Genomic DNA, 16,941 nt, shown 5'->3' with positions numbered 1-16,941 from the left:
AGTTCTGTTTTACATTTATCAGTATTCACCAAGGCAGGTTGAAAGTAAGTAACAGGAGGACTTTGCTGTCTTTGCAGTATTTGAAAAAGAATATTGTGGTGTCTGCTGTTGTTTAGTTGGAGGAAAATTCTGAATTGAGTAATGCTGGGCAAATAAATTTTTAGTTAGTGTTAAACTTGTCCTTTTTTAAATGATGTGCATTGTAAGGTTGTTTAGATGCAATTACTGGGTTAAAAATAAGTGGTAGGAAGTAGTGTTACGATTTATAAGTAGTAAGAAAGATCTTAAGTTCTTATAGAGCATATGACAGGTGCCTTGTGGCTTAACTGTCATGTCCTATTTTGTAGCGCTTCAAGGTTACTCCTAACTGCTGTGTTGTCTGCTTGCAGTGGCAGAGATCAGCTGTATTTGAAGTGTAGTCAACACAGAGCCATGCTGGTAGTTCTTCATTACTGCACAATGATAAAATCAACCCAGAGACACATTCCTGATGTTGTCTGAGTCTCTAAAATCTTTTTGTCCCCTCTCTGTCCTTTCAGTTTTTAGGTAGAGTTGACTTTTACATGGAAGTTTGCCAGAGCAGGTTGTTTTTTCTTTGAGAATGTACTTAGCTATACTCTTGTTATAAAGTACTAACCTGAATCCAAAACATGAGCTGCAAGATCTTGAAGTGATTTGTGTACTGCTGTAAATGTTCAGGGTATGGTGCTCATGAGTTAAACATTTAAAAGAGAAATACTGCTTGAATAGGCTAGCTCCTCTAACTTGTGCATGCATGACTATGGAACCTGAAGTCTCTTAAAGTTTAAATTTTCAAGGCTTTTGAAAATTTCATGACACAGAGCAAAAAATCTTGTTGCCTTAAGCCTCGCAAAGCTCATGTGGTTGACATAGGAGGATGTGTTTTCAGGTCATGCAAGCCAACAGTTGGATTGGTAAATTGATCTTAAGCCTGTTAAATTTAATGCTTAGTATGTGTGGGGTGTATTAGGTCAAGTGAGTAGGAATGGATTAATTGGATTTAAAATGATACACAAATAATCAACTTTGCAGTGGACTGTTTAACTTCCAGTTTTACCTCAAACAGATAACTAAAGAGTATCTATACTTATGTTCAAAAATATGAAAGGCAGAGTGTAGTATTTAAGTAACTGAATTACTTCTGTTTCATCTCCTAGAGTGAGGACACATCCCCTGTCCTTCGTTACTGAATAAGTGAGAATTTTCCTTCCTGTCTGTTAGGAAGCCCAAACTATTTTTAACAGCAGATAGCATAGACCCAAATAGTCAAGGACCAATTAATGATACTAAGTGGAATAAACTAGAAAGCTTAGCCAATCCCCATTCTTTGAGGAGCTGTTAAATTTGTCTTTGAAATCCAAAGCAATTCATTTCTGCCTTCTCTCTGGAGGGGTAAAAAGATGTTCTCAATTCACATTTGCTTTTTGCTTGAGCACTGCGGGCGGAATCCTTACCCTAGAAATGTGGCCAGCAGAAAGAATTCACTTTTATGGGCGGAATTGACTTTGTTTAGTGAAGAGGGTACCTGGACATGAAGTAGTGATTTGGATGTGTTTGGTCCAGAAGCAGTCTGATTCAACAACCAAATTTAATCAACTGTAAGGTAGATTTAGATCTAGTAAGTGTTATACTCTTCTCTGTTTGAGGAGGGGGATATATCTTTATTGTAAGTACTTGCCATACCTGAAATTTGCATCAACTTGTTGAATGTCAACAATTAAAGACTCTGAAATCTATGTCAGCTTGGCTGAAACATAATACAGACTTGTTCAAAGGGTCTGCAGATGCTTTTGGAATGGTTGTAAACAAGCATGTTCTTAAAAATCAATTGTAGGACAAAAGAAACTACTGGAAACTCTGTGTTTGCATGGATACCATTTTCCTAGTAGAGGCATTTTGTTGAGGTTAAGAATTGTGAATTAGGAGCTAGCACTGAACAAGTTAATCTAAGTGACCTTTTAGGCTAGATTTGAAACTAGCTAGGATGAACACATTGAGGGACTGTGGTTTATGGCTGCCTGAAGAGCATTATGTATGAATTTAACACGTTATGCAACTTGTGTACCATTTCTTTGTGCTCTGCTGTTGGAGGCCTTGACATGGAGGCACATTGCTGAATGGTGATCACTGAAGACTAGAGTAATATTGTTCAAAAGACAAGTGGGGTAACAAGTTCAATTAAGGTTTGTTTTTTTTTTTAACCACCAACCACAAAACAACAACAAAAACCACCAGAAAAACTCTAAAAGGCACATATTTGGTTAAAGATAACAAAGAAGGGAGAGGTCCCTGTGTGGATTAGGGCATAAAATGGAACCTGTATAGACTTTTCTGACTTGATACCATTCACTTTTCTGCCCTTGGGCCGTGTCTTAAGTAAGTATGGACTTGAGAGCTAATCACAAAGTCCTTTCTTTCTGATAACTGGGTTTTAAGGGCGGATGATTTTTCTTTCCATTGGCCATCTGGCTTGTAAGGGTGGAGTGGATGGGCAGTTTTTAACAATCTTTTTGTTATCTTCTCTACCACTTGCTTTCTGCAACTCTGTAATTCATGAGTCCCTATAGTCATATCTTACTGAATAACTGTATTAAGCACACAAGTGCTAGCTAATAGGGTATAAACTCCATAGGAGAAGTAAGGTAAATCCTGCCTTCCAAGTCTGTAGAAGTGCATGGTTATATAAGAGGTGGATATTGAGTGCACACAAGTGAGTGTCCTTGCCCACGTGAAATTTGGTTGCCCTGGTATGATGCTTGCAGCAAGATGCATTTTGAAGACTTCCAGACCCTCCGATTACATTCCTGGTACATCACCAGTGTTAATTTGTTCTTGTGTTGTAACATTTGCAGGTTATGCAACTGCCTTGGGGAATTCAACTACAAGTTGAGAGCTCAGTTTTTATTCTGAAACATACTTGGCAATGGCTCCTAATTTTACTGCGACAGTTACTGTATAAGTTGGCTTTTGTCCATGTGTTTTATATGGCTGCTGGAAGTACTGCAGACCTTGATTCTTTCATTTGAGCAAGTTTTACTGAACTCCTCTCAGTTGAGGCAGGCTGCCCTTTGAAATGTGTCCTGTCTAAACAGCTCAGATGTGGAGCTCTTCCCCTGGAAGGGGACAGATCCTTCTGGGAGAGGGTGGGCAACTGAGCAGTGTCAGCCAGGTGGGATGTAAACCCGCACAGCCCTCCCATCTGCCAGGCAGTTTGTGTGTGTTGGAAGTGCTGTGCTCCATTTTCTCCATTGAAATAAAGTAGTAGATTGAAAGGAGGCATCCCCAAGTGCAGCTAGTTGGATGATACTGTTAGGTTGTTCATCCCTTCTCACCTTGGAATTGTTGCATTATAACAGTGCTGAATGAGTGTTATCTTAATAATATTGACTGTTTCAGAGTCCTCAGAGCTCCTTGTTAAAGTGCCCGTGTGTTTGTCATCATGCATTTGTAGAATTTAATTTTGACCTATGTGCTACATGCTGGGGCTTACTTTTGCTTCTTCTACATCTCTTCCACCTTCTAGGAGTGCCTGACCTGTGGTGCAAGCCTAGTTAAACCAGCTTTTGTAGCCTTTACTGCCCTTTGCAAAGGGTGAGAACTACATGAGCTTATATTTTAGATGAGTTTTGTGCCTTATTCCAAAGTAATAAATAAATAAATTTTTAGCTTTGTATCATAGTAAAACTTTCAAATATTAGTTACTATTTTAGCTAAAAAGCAAACTTATGTGGGACAGGAAAATAAGATGAAGGTATTGCTGCTATCATATGTTTCTGAGAACTCAACTGGCATGTGGGGATCTACAGGCTTGCTCAGCATTCAAGCAGCCAGCAATCCCTCTGCTCAGTCCATTTAGTTGTGCTCCAGAGGCCACTGCTGCTATGTGCCACGCTCAGAGCAGAATGTGAGTTTGAAGAGTTAATTTGAGGTCTGGGGCAGCCTTTGACTGGGTGGCAGCTGCAGCTCAAACACCTCATCTTGCAGAGGCAAGGTGCTGGCGCAGCAGCTGCTTGCACTTCATGCTTCCCTCTCTAACAGGGGCCTGGCTGAATGTTCCTGTGATAAAGTATCTGTGGGTTTAATGAGGGTGAAACTTGGCAACTACTGCCCAGAAAAGCAGTGCCAGGAGTGGGAGTGTTTTTCAGATGGTTTAATGTGGTTAATGATCAGGTTGGGTGTTGTTTTTTTATTCCTGGTACTAACCTCCTTTGTGAGAGAAGCATTGCCCCTTGCATTATGTATAAGAAGAAAAAACCTGCTGTTTTGTTATAAAGCATATACTGTTGCATCAGCTCAAGACTGTCCTTAGTCAGCAACTTTCACTTCTAAAAACATGATTAGAAGGATCACCGCACAGTAAATGTTCAGCACAGTCTTTCCTTGTGCTTTGCACTGGGCTCTGTGGATTCTTTTAAATGGGTGAGGAGAAGGGAACTGGATAAAAGTTCCTGCCTAAACAAGGGAGGAAAACTAGAAAAACAGATGGTGCTAAAAATAGTTTATTGCCAGGGTCTAAATTTAGCTCAGTGATTTTTTTCCCCCCCTTATAAATAATGCAGCTATAAATCCTGCTGGATATCAATAAGTATTGAATTAACTCCAAACTGCGGAGTGTTACAGAACCCTTTGGCAGCTTTCCAAGCGTGGTGTTGCCCTTCATTCATAGGATCAACATTTAATTTCTTAACGGGAGGGAAAACCTGAGAATTCATCCTCTTTGAATGGAAACATAGATGCAGGGAGCTTGAATGAGTAGCTACAGCCAAAGGCATCCCATTGCAATGGAAGGGGAGCCGTGCTTGATGAGTTCCTGCTAGGTCACAGCCAGGATGAATCTCCTCCTTTCTTTTCTGAAACGCATGAGCAATCAAAGGGTCCTTTTTTGTCTATTGTTGCTATGGAGGGCATCCATTTAAAGTTCAAATTCCAGCAGGCTTGGGAAGAAGGAAAGGAGATAGGAGTAGGCTGGGCTGGGAGATGATAGTCAAGCATCAAGTGAGCTGAAGACAAGCCAGCACTTTGTGCTGTGACAGGACAGCCTGGGTTGGGGGGTACTTGCATTGAATGGATGCTGGGAGGTTTTGGGAGCTGTGAATGAAATGCTGTGGAGGTAGCGGGCACAGGGAGCATCTGGCATTTTGCTTTCTTTGCATCAGCAGAATGGGTCACAATGCAAAACTGGACCTGAAATGGCCCTTTACGAAGTGAGCCCTTGTACTGGAGGTTCCCTGTGCTGACAGTGAGCGAGTATAAGCCTTGGGGTTAGTGAAGGGAAGGAAATCTCGTTAGGGATGAAGGTTTTCTCCTATTCTTTTGTAAATGGCACCCTGTAACAAATGTCTTAAACATAAGCTGGCTGTTTCCAGAGCTGCTCCATGCTGTTGCTGTTTTATCAGACCTGCAGCTAGCTTTACATGTTTACAGTGCTCCACTGTAAGCCATGTGTGAATAAGAGGATGCAGGTCAATATCTGCTGCAGATTTACTTTCCTTTCTGGCGAGTTCCTGTATGTGCAAGTAAGCGTTCATTGTTGAAAGAGCTAATGAGTACCAGACCAGCTGCATTTGACATCATGAGCAGAGGGGCCATCTTATTAACTCACAGGCGAGGTTTTGACCAGCTGTGGATACTTTTTTTTTTTTAATTACTATTTAGCTTGTCATAAAATTGGATTATGCTAAAAAACTATTGGTGGTGGTGTTTGGAATACAATACAATATTGAGTTCAGTGTTGTGTATAGGGTACTCGTAGAGTTGCAGAGGGTGTAAAGAGGTAAGAGCACTCTTCTCGGGTTTTTTAACTTAATCTATTAGAGAACTCTGAGCGTAACACAAGATGATTCTAGGAGAAGGGATTGGTTCTCTTAATTTTCAGGGTTGTGTTTTGGTTGTTGTTTTTTTGTGTGTGATAACGTGGTGCATCTCTGTAATAGCAGAATGAAACAACTCCCTTCATTCTGAAACTCGGCTTTGGGTTTCATATACTGAATGCTGTTGTGAAACGTGATCGTAAGGCTTCCCTTGCTCTTGACAGTCACTTTCTGACATGGTGCACCGTCTCCTGAAAGTGGTCTGAAACTCACTGTTGGACCTGAGAAGTTTCTCAAAATCACTTTGGAAATTCTAGAGTTTAACTGTCACTTTGTCTTTTGTTACTCTCATTAAAAAGGTTGGTTCCTGCTACGGGTACATGGTAGGATGTAGGTGTGACCAACAGACGTCTCAAGCATGTGAAAACATGCTGATTTACCTCTATCAATTAATGATGCCAATTCATTCTTCCATTGGATTTTTAGGATAAGAAATCCTTATTTGTTAAGATTCTCTTTTTCAAGTGTATGCAACTGAGGAGATGCTTTTAACACCATTAAACCAACTTCTCATAGACTACAGTTAGACAATTCTCATAGACTACAGTTGGATATTGTCTAAGTGACCTGAGAGATGACTGCATGGTGTTAGCTGCAGATAAACCACATAGCTGATCTTTCCGCATCCTTGGAGGTATACATTTCTTTATGATGATGACATATGCTTCTGCAGTCAAACAAGATGTTGAGCTCAGTTTTAGCGTAATCACAATGCTTTAGGATTTTGCATGGTGATTCACCTGCATGAGTTGCTTCCATGCTCTTGAGTTTGCAGCTGTGTACTTGAAAACAAACTTTGTTGCTTTCTCAGTACAGCTGAAGGATGAAGGAACTCATCGTTTTCTGACTCAACGTTTGTAAAAATGCAAACAAAAAATATCAATTGTTGAGCACCCATTGCTGAAGTGCTGTGGCTTCCAACATGGTATGTGATCTGGTGAACATCCAAGTTGTATGTACTCTTTACCAAGCAAGTAGACTTGTGTTAAAGACTCGGTATTAAGAATCTATAGCAGACTTGTGACTTAATATTAAGAGCAGCTCTTGAGCATGCAGTTTCAGAAATGTTCAAAGTGTTCAAAATCAGATGCTAAGCAGGAAGATTACAGTATGTGTTCGGAATTGAAGATGAGCAGTGCTAATTGTGTTATTTCTAAACAAATGCATTGTATTCAACTTAACTCATGTCTGGAAATAATTAGTGGCAGGAGTCTACCTAATGTTGCTGTGAGAATTTAATGTTAAATTGTGGATTTGCCTTAAGTAAAAGATTCCTAATGGCAGTGCTTGTATTTTGTCTGCATGTGTATCCCTGTGTGCTCTTGCATAATGAGATCTTAAAGCTTTGTTTAGGACAGATACTTTTGTAGTGGAAAACTGATTGGAAGAAGGGGGAACTGTTCCCAAGCTGAGCTTGTGTTTCCCTCTCCCTCCCCTCCCCTCCCTGGCAGAAGTGAGCTTTATGGCCCAATTATAGAATCCCTTAAAATGCTGGTTATGATGGAGTGCCAGCATAACCCAATAATATAGGTGAGGCTGACATCTGTCAGTAACTAATGAGGGCAGCTTTAGAATTAGGGCTTCAAGTTTACTTCTCTAATTTCTTAAAATTTGACCCATCGTATCAACTTAAAATGTTTGACTTGAGGATGAAAAATGAATGTACCAGAACTTGGAGAGGAGGTGCATGGGTGTACTCAAAATTAGTGCATGTGTGATTCAATTGCGAGAGTAATTGTTTGCAGCTCATAGCAAAGACATGAAGGAATGAGAGCTTGGCTGGTGTGCTTAGGATGGAAGGTCTCTGTAAAAATAGATGACACATAAAGGGCAGGAAATGAAGCCAATATGGTCATATTTTGAGGCTGGGAGAGTCAAATCCTGTCCTGTGTTACACTGTTGTACTATGTCAGCTTAAACCCAGTTACTTGAGAATGCTTTGGCATGGTCAAGGCAACTTCACAGTGTGATTGAGTGGTTGTGCTTCCATAAAGCAGCTTTTGATCTTCTCATTGGTATATATCTAGTTGGAATTCCTGATGTTCAGGAAAACTGCTGTTATCTTTTTGAGACTATTTGCTGTTTCTGAGCTGGTGCTATGAAGCCTTAATTCCTCTGTCAGATGACTAATTTGGAAGGCTTTGGCTGCCAGGGGCAGTCTTTTGTTGTTTGGATCTTGAATGAGAACATAATGCGAGCAATGGTCCTCTTTGTTAAGCAGCATTCTTGTTCAAAATGTTGATATCTCTGACTAGTACAACAGTGAGATGTGTAGATGCGTGTCTATAAGGAAACACGTATCCATTTATATACTGCAGAAAATGAAATGCATCTTTGTGAAATCTGTGTATGAATTAGACATTACCGATAATATGAAAGAATCCCTTTGTACCTGGTTTTAATAACGAAGATGGTGATATGCGCTATAAATTGTTTCTGAGCTTCTTTTGTGAAAGGAAAAATAAAGGTTTGAATCGGGAAAGGTGGAAAAGCCTTGGCAAGACATGCATCATGTCTGATGGAGGAAGCACGTGGTTGTGTTTCCTTCTGTGCCACTCTACTACAAAACCAGATGTGTTCATCCTCATATGAATACAAACAGTGCAGCTGTTTGTTCCTCACCCTGTCCCTCGTTAAACTTTGATTCACTTTGATGTGACTTGACCAACCTGTGGCCTCTCCAGCTTGTGCAGCTTGAACACGGTTGAGGCCCAATCCCACAATGCCTGTCTCTTCTGCTCCACCCCTATTAGAGCAGGGAGCAGGAAAGTACATAAAGAAGTGCAAAGGTGGACCTTTCCCTTAATGCAGAGCTTTTGCTTTGAGGCTGCGAGAGAGCCCAGAGTGCAGCTCTGCTCTGCAAGACAAGCTAGAACCCTGTTCTGACCACTTCAGTTGCCCTTTGAGCTTACCCTTTGAGGCAACTTCTGTTCTAAAGCATTGGTGTGTTTCAGATGAACACTGCTGCTGTATCTAGTAGCTGTCGTGTTTGTCTTGATCTTCTTTCTCCCCAGCCAAAGTCTAGTGCTGCTTTATTCAGTTGAACAAAGTAAATGTCGTCATGTTCCGCTTTGCTTGACACCAAATTGACTATCAGCCAGTTTAGAACAGTTAAACCTACTGTGTGAGCCTCTTCTATGCTAGTTAATGGAATAATTTGTAGCATCTGTAGGTATTTATTCTTGCTGGTCTGGTACTAAAAAAAGTTTCAGCCCCTCTTACTTAATTACAAGCAGGTGAAATAGGTATGCCTGTTTGTAGAACATAATTCCACATTCCCATAATAAAAGACTGCGTGATTTATACTTACTGAAAGTGCAGAGGTAAAAGGTTGCAGTTCACAAATCCACAGACTTGGAAAACGTAAGATTCCAGCATCTTAATTAAAATTCCATACAGTAAACTTGAAAAAATGCAATTTAATGTTGCCCTGAGTCTTATATAAGAGGAAAATTGCCATATACGTTCACCTCCTACAGGTTAGTAACGCTATTGGATTATATTCTTGACCATGTTTAAGCATTGCATTAATTCAGTCGTATTCCAATTTGCCTTTTAAAAAGGTAACAAATGTTGATCAGTGATGACTGGTCTTGGACTTATGGCAACTACAAATCTCTTGTGCCTGAGTTTCCTGTAAGCATTTGTTAGCTCTTTGCTGAACTGTCCTTATCTGACCCAAAACTATATAAAAAACACAATGTAAAATGGCAGTGGTGCTTTGTGTGCTTAAATCATGTACAGAGAAACACCTTTAAGCTGACATACTCAAACTATCCTTTAATATGCTGGAAGTTAATTGAGCACACTTGTTTCCTCCCTGACTTTGTCCATTTTGTAGACCTTTCCAGTGGTTTGGGTGAGGTATTTCATGTGATGAGTAGCCTTGTATCCTTGTAGATGTGAGTATAATTAGACAAACTTGGCATTTCAGGGAAGTATTTCTATCTCATTGGAACAGAATATTTTATTTCCAACTAATGGCACTAAATAAAAAGGCTGAATTAAATCACAAGTTCTTACAGCTCATAAACAAAATTTACAGGGATACCGTGGCACAATTTAGAATAAGCGTAAAAATCTAGGCCAATAAATAGATCAGCTTTCATGGTAGACTATACCAGAAAGCAGCATGTGTAAATCTAGAACAGTCTGGCTAGTGGAAGATGAAAGCCTGTTACTTCACAATGCTGTTTAGCATCTGATGTGAAATGACTCGATGTCAGTTTATTTTTCTTCCTGGGCACCTACATCTAAAAAATTAAAATTACCTTTGAAGATAAGGCAGAGACAAAGTACCGAACAACTTTCATTTTCGAGTCATAGCCACGTTGCTGTGTGTCAGTTTGTATTGATTCTTAACTAGGTCCCTGGCTTTTTGAGTACAGAAACCTGCAGCAGTAAGTCTTTTTGATGTAAAGATTGGTTATTTCAGTTGTTGGCTTGCATGGCTAAATGATAGAGGTGGTTTGCTCTTCCCTGTTCATATCCAGGGTTGTTTTTCCTACTTCCTGTGTATAGACAGTGAAATAGGTGTTGTGATCCTGAGCATTCCAAATATTCAAAATGGGATATACATAAACACATCAGATCTTCAAGAAAATGAGGAGTAACTACAGAGCTACAGAATGCTAACAGTATGTTTGGTCCTCGGATTGAATCCAGTCAAGGATTAGATTTAGCCCATGAGAATGTCAGGAATCTTCCTTCTGTTTCAGTGGAATACGAAAATAGAAATATTTTTAACTACCGGCTTTATGGTTTGATGAGGGGAAAAATATTACATCTAACTTATTTCCAATGTTTTGCTTAGAAGTATATGCAGTGTTTTCTTCACTTGAAGTACTTTTTAGATGCTTTAATTCAAAAACGCAATGCATTTCTACACTTTGATTTCTCATTTGCACAGGGAAGAAATCTTGCCCTGTCACCTTTGTTTTTCCTGGAATCATAGAGCGGTTTGGGTCATTTAGCTCTAATTTCATGTACTTGGCTTACTTCTGGTTCTCACAGATTCACAAAGCATTGACAAAATGCTCAGTGCCATCCAAGACAGAAGAGCTGGTCAGACCACAAGAGGTTTGCTCTACAGTCGGGTTTATTGTTTCTTAAATCACCACAACATTGCTCTTACTGGTCTTCATTTTGTGTGGGAGGTGATGAAGGGATGAGAACGGTGATGTTTCATAACGAAATGCAGTGGCTTACAGCACTGTGTGTGCTTATGACTGGAGCACTATCTATACAAATAAGTGCATAAACTGTAAATGCGGGTTTTTTTTTTTACAGAGGGATGCTCCTCTGTTTGTACCTATTTGTGAAAGGGTGTGATGTTTAGAAGGCACTTTTCAATGGGATAGAATGGAATGTTTAAGACCAGTGTTTTATGATGGTTTCTGTAATTTCAGGTCCTTAAGTCTACCACCTTCTCTTCAATGTAATGAATTTGTCTGGATTTAATTATTGCTGGGGCTTGACTGTTGCCTTTTGTGGGGTAGGCTGATAACTGAGGTGCTAACACACCTAACACACAAAGCTATACGTGGTGCTTCTGAGCTAAAACTTAAACTGATTTGCCAGCAATCAGGGCATTTGCTTTTGAGCCAATCTGATGGAACCTGTAGGAGCTGCAAGTCCAGGAAATGAGCAAGAGTGAGCATAGCCCTCAGAGCGCGCAGCCAATCTAGCTTCATCTCCATCTTCATCAGTTGGCAGGATATGGAGAAGCAGCAGAAAAAGCTGTGTTGCTGTGCTCAGGCTGTCTCTGCTGTGCTCTATACTTGGAATGGTTGCTGATATTCCAGGAAATTCCAGGATTGATTCAGCATGAGAACTGATGTCACCCTCATCTTTCCTCTCCCTATTGGAGACCTCAACGAGAAACCCTCTGTGCCGGTATCTCTCTTAGGGCAGCACCTCTTGCATTATGCAGCCATAGGAAGGAGTCTCAGGATGGGCCAGAAAGCAAACCAGGTCACTAGTCTGATAAACTGCCTTTCTCCCTGGGCCTGGGGCTTCAGGAGCCTGCCATTCTTGAGAAGCAGTGGGGTGGCTCCAAGGCTCTGCCTGGTGCCAGCTGCTGCAGCTGTACCTATTGGAGCAGCTGCATCCTCCACTCCATGTAAACTGGGGGGAAATGGGTCAAACTGGGACATGGGAAGAAGCATGAGAACTGCTGCTCCAGTTATGCGCTGGGTTTCAGTGCATATAAATGATGTAGTTTTCTTTTGACTACTGCTGCAAATACTCCAGTTTTGTTACTAAAACAAAACCAACCTTTCTATTGCTCTTTATATTTGGAAAGCAATATATTATCAGTTTCTGAACTTGAAGTTTAGTGAACTACAGGCATTAGCTTCCTTTCAGGCTACTCTGGGCTTTCGTGCTCGCTTTGTATGGCAAGGGTCTAGAGAGATTTCTTTTATTTCCTTCCCCACCATTGTTTTCAGTACAAAGTTTTTTTTTTCCTTAATATTCAGACATTTTATCGCCTCACTTCTTTTAGAACCCGAGTTTCTTTTTTTTTCTTTTTTCTTTTTTTCCCCATCACACAAAAGAATACTTTTAGCTGATTGAGTTCTATCCATTGCCAACTGCAGACTCTTTTGTCTTGTTGTCCAGCATCCTTTATAGAATGAGGACCATTGAGCGAGTACTTGTTGGCTCCCTGCTGAGCACAATTGTGCGTGCAAGGTGTGGTACTGTACCCGCCGAACATGGAAAGCTGCAGTTTGGAGGGCCTGAATGCATTGCAATTTTTTACCTTTTTTGCTTTGTGAAAGAAGTGGGATTGTGCTGTGAGATAATAAATCCACCTATTTTTAGTTCGGTGCAGTTGCGACAAGTGGGCGAACAAAGAACCAGTTGAATGCGCTTGCTGTTGTGTTGAAACCAGCTAAAAGTTCCTATTCAAGTAGTTTCAGCACAGTACAGCTAACAGGCAATTTTCCATTTATGTATACAAACCTTCTAGAAAGACAGCTGTGCGGTTGGATTAATTTCTAGCAGTAAATTGAATAAAAGAAAATTGAAGGGGGTCTCGGGAATTCCTTTCTAAACAGTGAAAGCAGATCTTTCAAAGCTTTCTTTTATTTGATCCCTTGCCTTCCCAATGTCTACAGTAAGATTTAAAGGACTGGAAATAGTGTCCTCTATGTGGGGGTATATGACAGGAAATGTACTCTTTTTTTTTTGAGGCAAAGAGATGCTATTAAAATATCCTCTAACACTTTCTGCTTCAAAATCTGCTGATTTGCTTTTAAGTAAATGAGAAATTCACACCTCTTAGTCATAAAAAGGAGCTCAAACGTTTGTGCTTGTGTAAAGCTGTAAGTGAGCTATGTGGAAATGTGTTCTGAAAACAGGAATGTGTTTTATACCAAAACTGTTTGTCACTGGAGAGAGGAACTTGGGTAGTAGAAAGCTTTTTGATTATGCAAGGTTAACAATTTTGTTGAAGCTAGTTGCATGTAAAATAGGATGTGGGTTTTAACCAAGGCTAACAAAGATTTCAGTGAATTCCCTGTGATAAAATGGTGGTCGCGGGCTTTTCTTCTAAAGGTCGATCTTCAAATACTGTTCTTGGGATTATAAATTAGCTTCTAAATGAAGTATTGTTTCTGTCCAGGCAAACTGTGTTAACAGATACAGGTTGGGTAGAGAATGGCTTGAAGACAGCCCTAAGGAGAAGGATTTGGGAGTGTCAGTTGATGAAAGATTCAACATGAGCCAGCAATGTGTGCATGCAGCCCAGACAGTCAACTGTAACTTGGATTGCATTAAGAGAAGTGAGACCAGCGGGTTGAGGGGGGTGACTCTGCCTCACTGCTCTCATGAGGCCCCACCTGGATTATTGCATCCAGTTCTAGATCCAGTTGGAGTGGGTCCAGAGGAGGGCAATGAAGATGATCAAAGGGCTGGAGCATCTCTCTTACAAGGACAGGCAGAGGGAGCTGAGCTCTTCAGCCTGGAAAAGAGAATGCTTCAGGGGAACTGTATAGTTGCTTCCCAACTACAGGAAAGCTGGGGAGGGACTTTTGTAGGGGCATATAGTGACAGGGCAAGGGGAAATGGCTTCTAAACTGCAAATGGGTAGATTTACACTAGATATTAGGAAGAAATGTTTTACAGTGAGGGTGGTGAGACACTGCAACACGTTGCCAGAGAGGTTGTGGATGGGTCCTCCCTGGAGGCATTCAAGGCCAGGCTGGATGGGGCTGCGAGCAACCTGGTCTAGAGGGAGGTGTGCCTGCCTATAGCAGGGGGTTGGAACTAGATGGTCTTAAATCTACCTTCCAACCCAAACTGTTCTATGATTCTATCCTTCCAGCCTTGGACTTATAACTTGCTAATTAATGATCTATTTTGTATTATATGAAAGCAGTGAAGTTTGTCTTAAAAGCCACATAACAGATCTGGTAAACAGCTGATGTGGCTGCTAGCATGCAGTGGTGGAGTAGGAAGATTTGTCCAGTGCTCTGGGAAAGCATCTGGAATGTGACATAGTATGAATGTTGCAATGTTTGTATTTCATGTGAATGTATTGGCTCGCATGAAATACTTAAGAAATGACAAATGGGGGGAGGGGGGAGAAGTTGAAAATGGGTGTGAAAGTTGTTTGTTCCTTGCGGATCTACTTGTAATAAGCTGTGGCCGTGTACGTGTTAAGGCCGCAGTGAGATATTAAGGGCAGCCACCGCAGTGTTATTCTGTGGATTCTTACCACTGCGAAGATGAACCTTGACTATTGTACCCTTCTGCTCACTGTGTGCTTGTAAGAGGCAGAATTTAGAAGTTTCACGTTTATCAAAATCCAGCTTCTGTTGTTGATGTGGCCCTGTTGTTAGAGACGCTGCTTTTGGGTTCTAGTCAAGGATCTCTTATAGCTGTACGAGGATTTCTTTTTTGTTTAAATAAAGGTTAGCACTCCCTCTCCTTTTGACATACTTTTCATTTAAATAGCTCTGAAGTTCCTGAGCTCATGTTCAAATGGTACCAAAAGTAAGACAAACTAAGCTGGCTCTGGAGAAAGATACAAAAGATCCTTCCAACAGAAGCTTGGCTGCTTGATGCTTTGAGGTCACCCAAATGTGCCACTTGTCTTGCTGCAGACTCCTATGGGACTGGAGAGCTTATTATCTACCTGCTCGGGAACTTGGAGAAATTAGTTGTTGACTATGCTGCACTGCCACTGTCTAACCTAAACGCTGATGTCACTAGCTGCTGTGCTCTGGGTTTGCCAGAAGGTGAATATATCAGCCTAGATGATTGTAGTTCCCTGTTAAGTTAGGTGTTTTTTTAGACTTTTCTGCATACAAAAGGAGTCTGCTGGATTTTTGTCACTAACTGGAATCTACATAGGCAAAAAAATCAGGTTGAGTAGTAAAGAAATGCCCTCATTCCTTTTTCCTCGCGCCCCACGTTGTTTCCTGCAGTACTTTAGACATATGCTTCTCTAAACTCAAGTGTGTATCCTCACCTCATTGAAAGAACTTAAAGGAATCAATTCTGCTCCTCCTGTACATTCATCATTAATGTATTCATGTATTTTTTTTTTCCAATTACAGACTTTAAAAAATTCCAAAAGTCTTTGCTCCCTTGATTATGAAGACGATGATGATGACACGCAAATGAAGACAATTGTGTCATCCCCATGTGACTCAAATGACCTTATGAACATCATCACCCCTGGTTCCAGTCCAATGAAAGAACAGCTGGATGAAGTAAGGCATCACGGGTCATGCCAAGGTAGCTTCAAAACAAGGGATTATAAGAAAGCAGCTGCAGTGTGTGAAAGCGATGAGGACACAAGTGATTGTGAGAGCACTGAAGAGGGCATCTTTCCTCTAGACTGTGGGGACTTGGACCTAGAGCAGATTGAAAACAACTGAGTCTCAAAGTTGTGTGCTAGAATCAGAGTTGTTCTAAATTAAAATGATAGAGGATTACCTTTGCCATGCATAATCCATGTCCCTGAATCTCTGTATTGCCTATCTTGGGCCTGTGTTAGAAGAAATGTTTCAGGTGGGGGAAAAATGTGAACCATTGTTACCTGTTTAGTCTATTGATCAGTATGTGGATGACGATGACAACAACAACAACAAAAAAAAGTAGGAGGTTAAATGTTATTTTGAACATTAAGGAATAATTTTGATTAAAAAATAAAAAAAATAAAAAATTTCCTAACAGATATTTTGCATTTTTATGGCTTTTACAGTTCTGGAGAAAAAGCATCTCTATTTTGAAATGAATTTTCAGAAGGGCATTCTATAAAACTAAATCTGTCTACAGTGATTCTGGTGCGGGTATATGTTGCTTTTGTTAAAGAGCTTAATGTGAAAAGTGAATTGCATAATGAAATTGGTAATAAACCTTCGGATAGAACTCTTAAATACCTGGTTGACAACTGGTCCAAAATACTTAACTGCCATCTCTGACAATGTCTGGATTGAAAAAAAAGAAGCAAACAAAAACCAACTTCATAACGTGTACAAATGTTCTTTTCATACATTCAGGACTTTTTGATCAGAATATGGTAGTGACCTTAAAGGTTAACGTTTTCCATGATTTTACTACTTGAATTGTTTTCTAGCCTGAAGCAGCGCTAATTTAGGTGGGATAAAACTGCAAATAGCTGCCCACCTACTTGGTCATTATGTTTTCTGTGGTTCAAAAGAATGTACAACAAGAGCACTTGAACTTTTAGACAGGGACTTTGTAATGATCAGTTCCCCAGGAGGTGATCCCTTCAGCAATACTAGAAGGAAAATAGTCCTTGATATAAATAAAATGACATTTTGCTTTGCACTTGTGTCTGCTCCTGAATTTTGTCGGAGGAAAACGTAGAGTCTGGGCCATGTTCCGTAATATGGAATTTATGTGCAGAGTTGGGTGGAGGGCAGACTTGTGGTCATCTAAAAAGGAAGTCAGATTAGTCTAAGGAGCTGGGGAGTAATTCCTGCTAGATCCCAGAAGTGTCTCAGTGACTACGTACACCATAATAATCTCTAATATAATAGTCTATTCAGTGCAGACTATTGCAACACGTACT

At 40.4% G+C, this 16,941-nt stretch overlaps 1 protein-coding gene across 2 annotated transcripts in view; it reads left to right on the top strand.

Moving 5' to 3' along the window:
• The window catches only part of FAM53A (family with sequence similarity 53 member A), a 64,319-nt gene extending 47,623 nt beyond the window's left edge, over positions 1-16,696 (top strand). For both annotated transcript variants that reach the window (XM_072334983.1, XM_072334984.1), the window contains exon 5: positions 15,458-16,696. In XM_072334983.1, the coding sequence (XP_072191084.1) occupies positions 15,458-15,781 (324 nt within the window). In that variant the 3' untranslated portion in view covers positions 15,782-16,696. The remainder of the gene's footprint in view (positions 1-15,457) is intronic.
• The last annotated feature ends 245 nt before the right edge of the window (positions 16,697-16,941 follow it).

The sequence above is a fragment of the Excalfactoria chinensis genome, chromosome 4 (genome assembly GCF_039878825.1).
Source record: "Excalfactoria chinensis isolate bCotChi1 chromosome 4, bCotChi1.hap2, whole genome shotgun sequence".
Taxonomy (NCBI): Eukaryota; Metazoa; Chordata; class Aves; order Galliformes; family Phasianidae; genus Excalfactoria; species Excalfactoria chinensis.
This window is presented reverse-complemented; position numbering and strand designations above follow the sequence as displayed.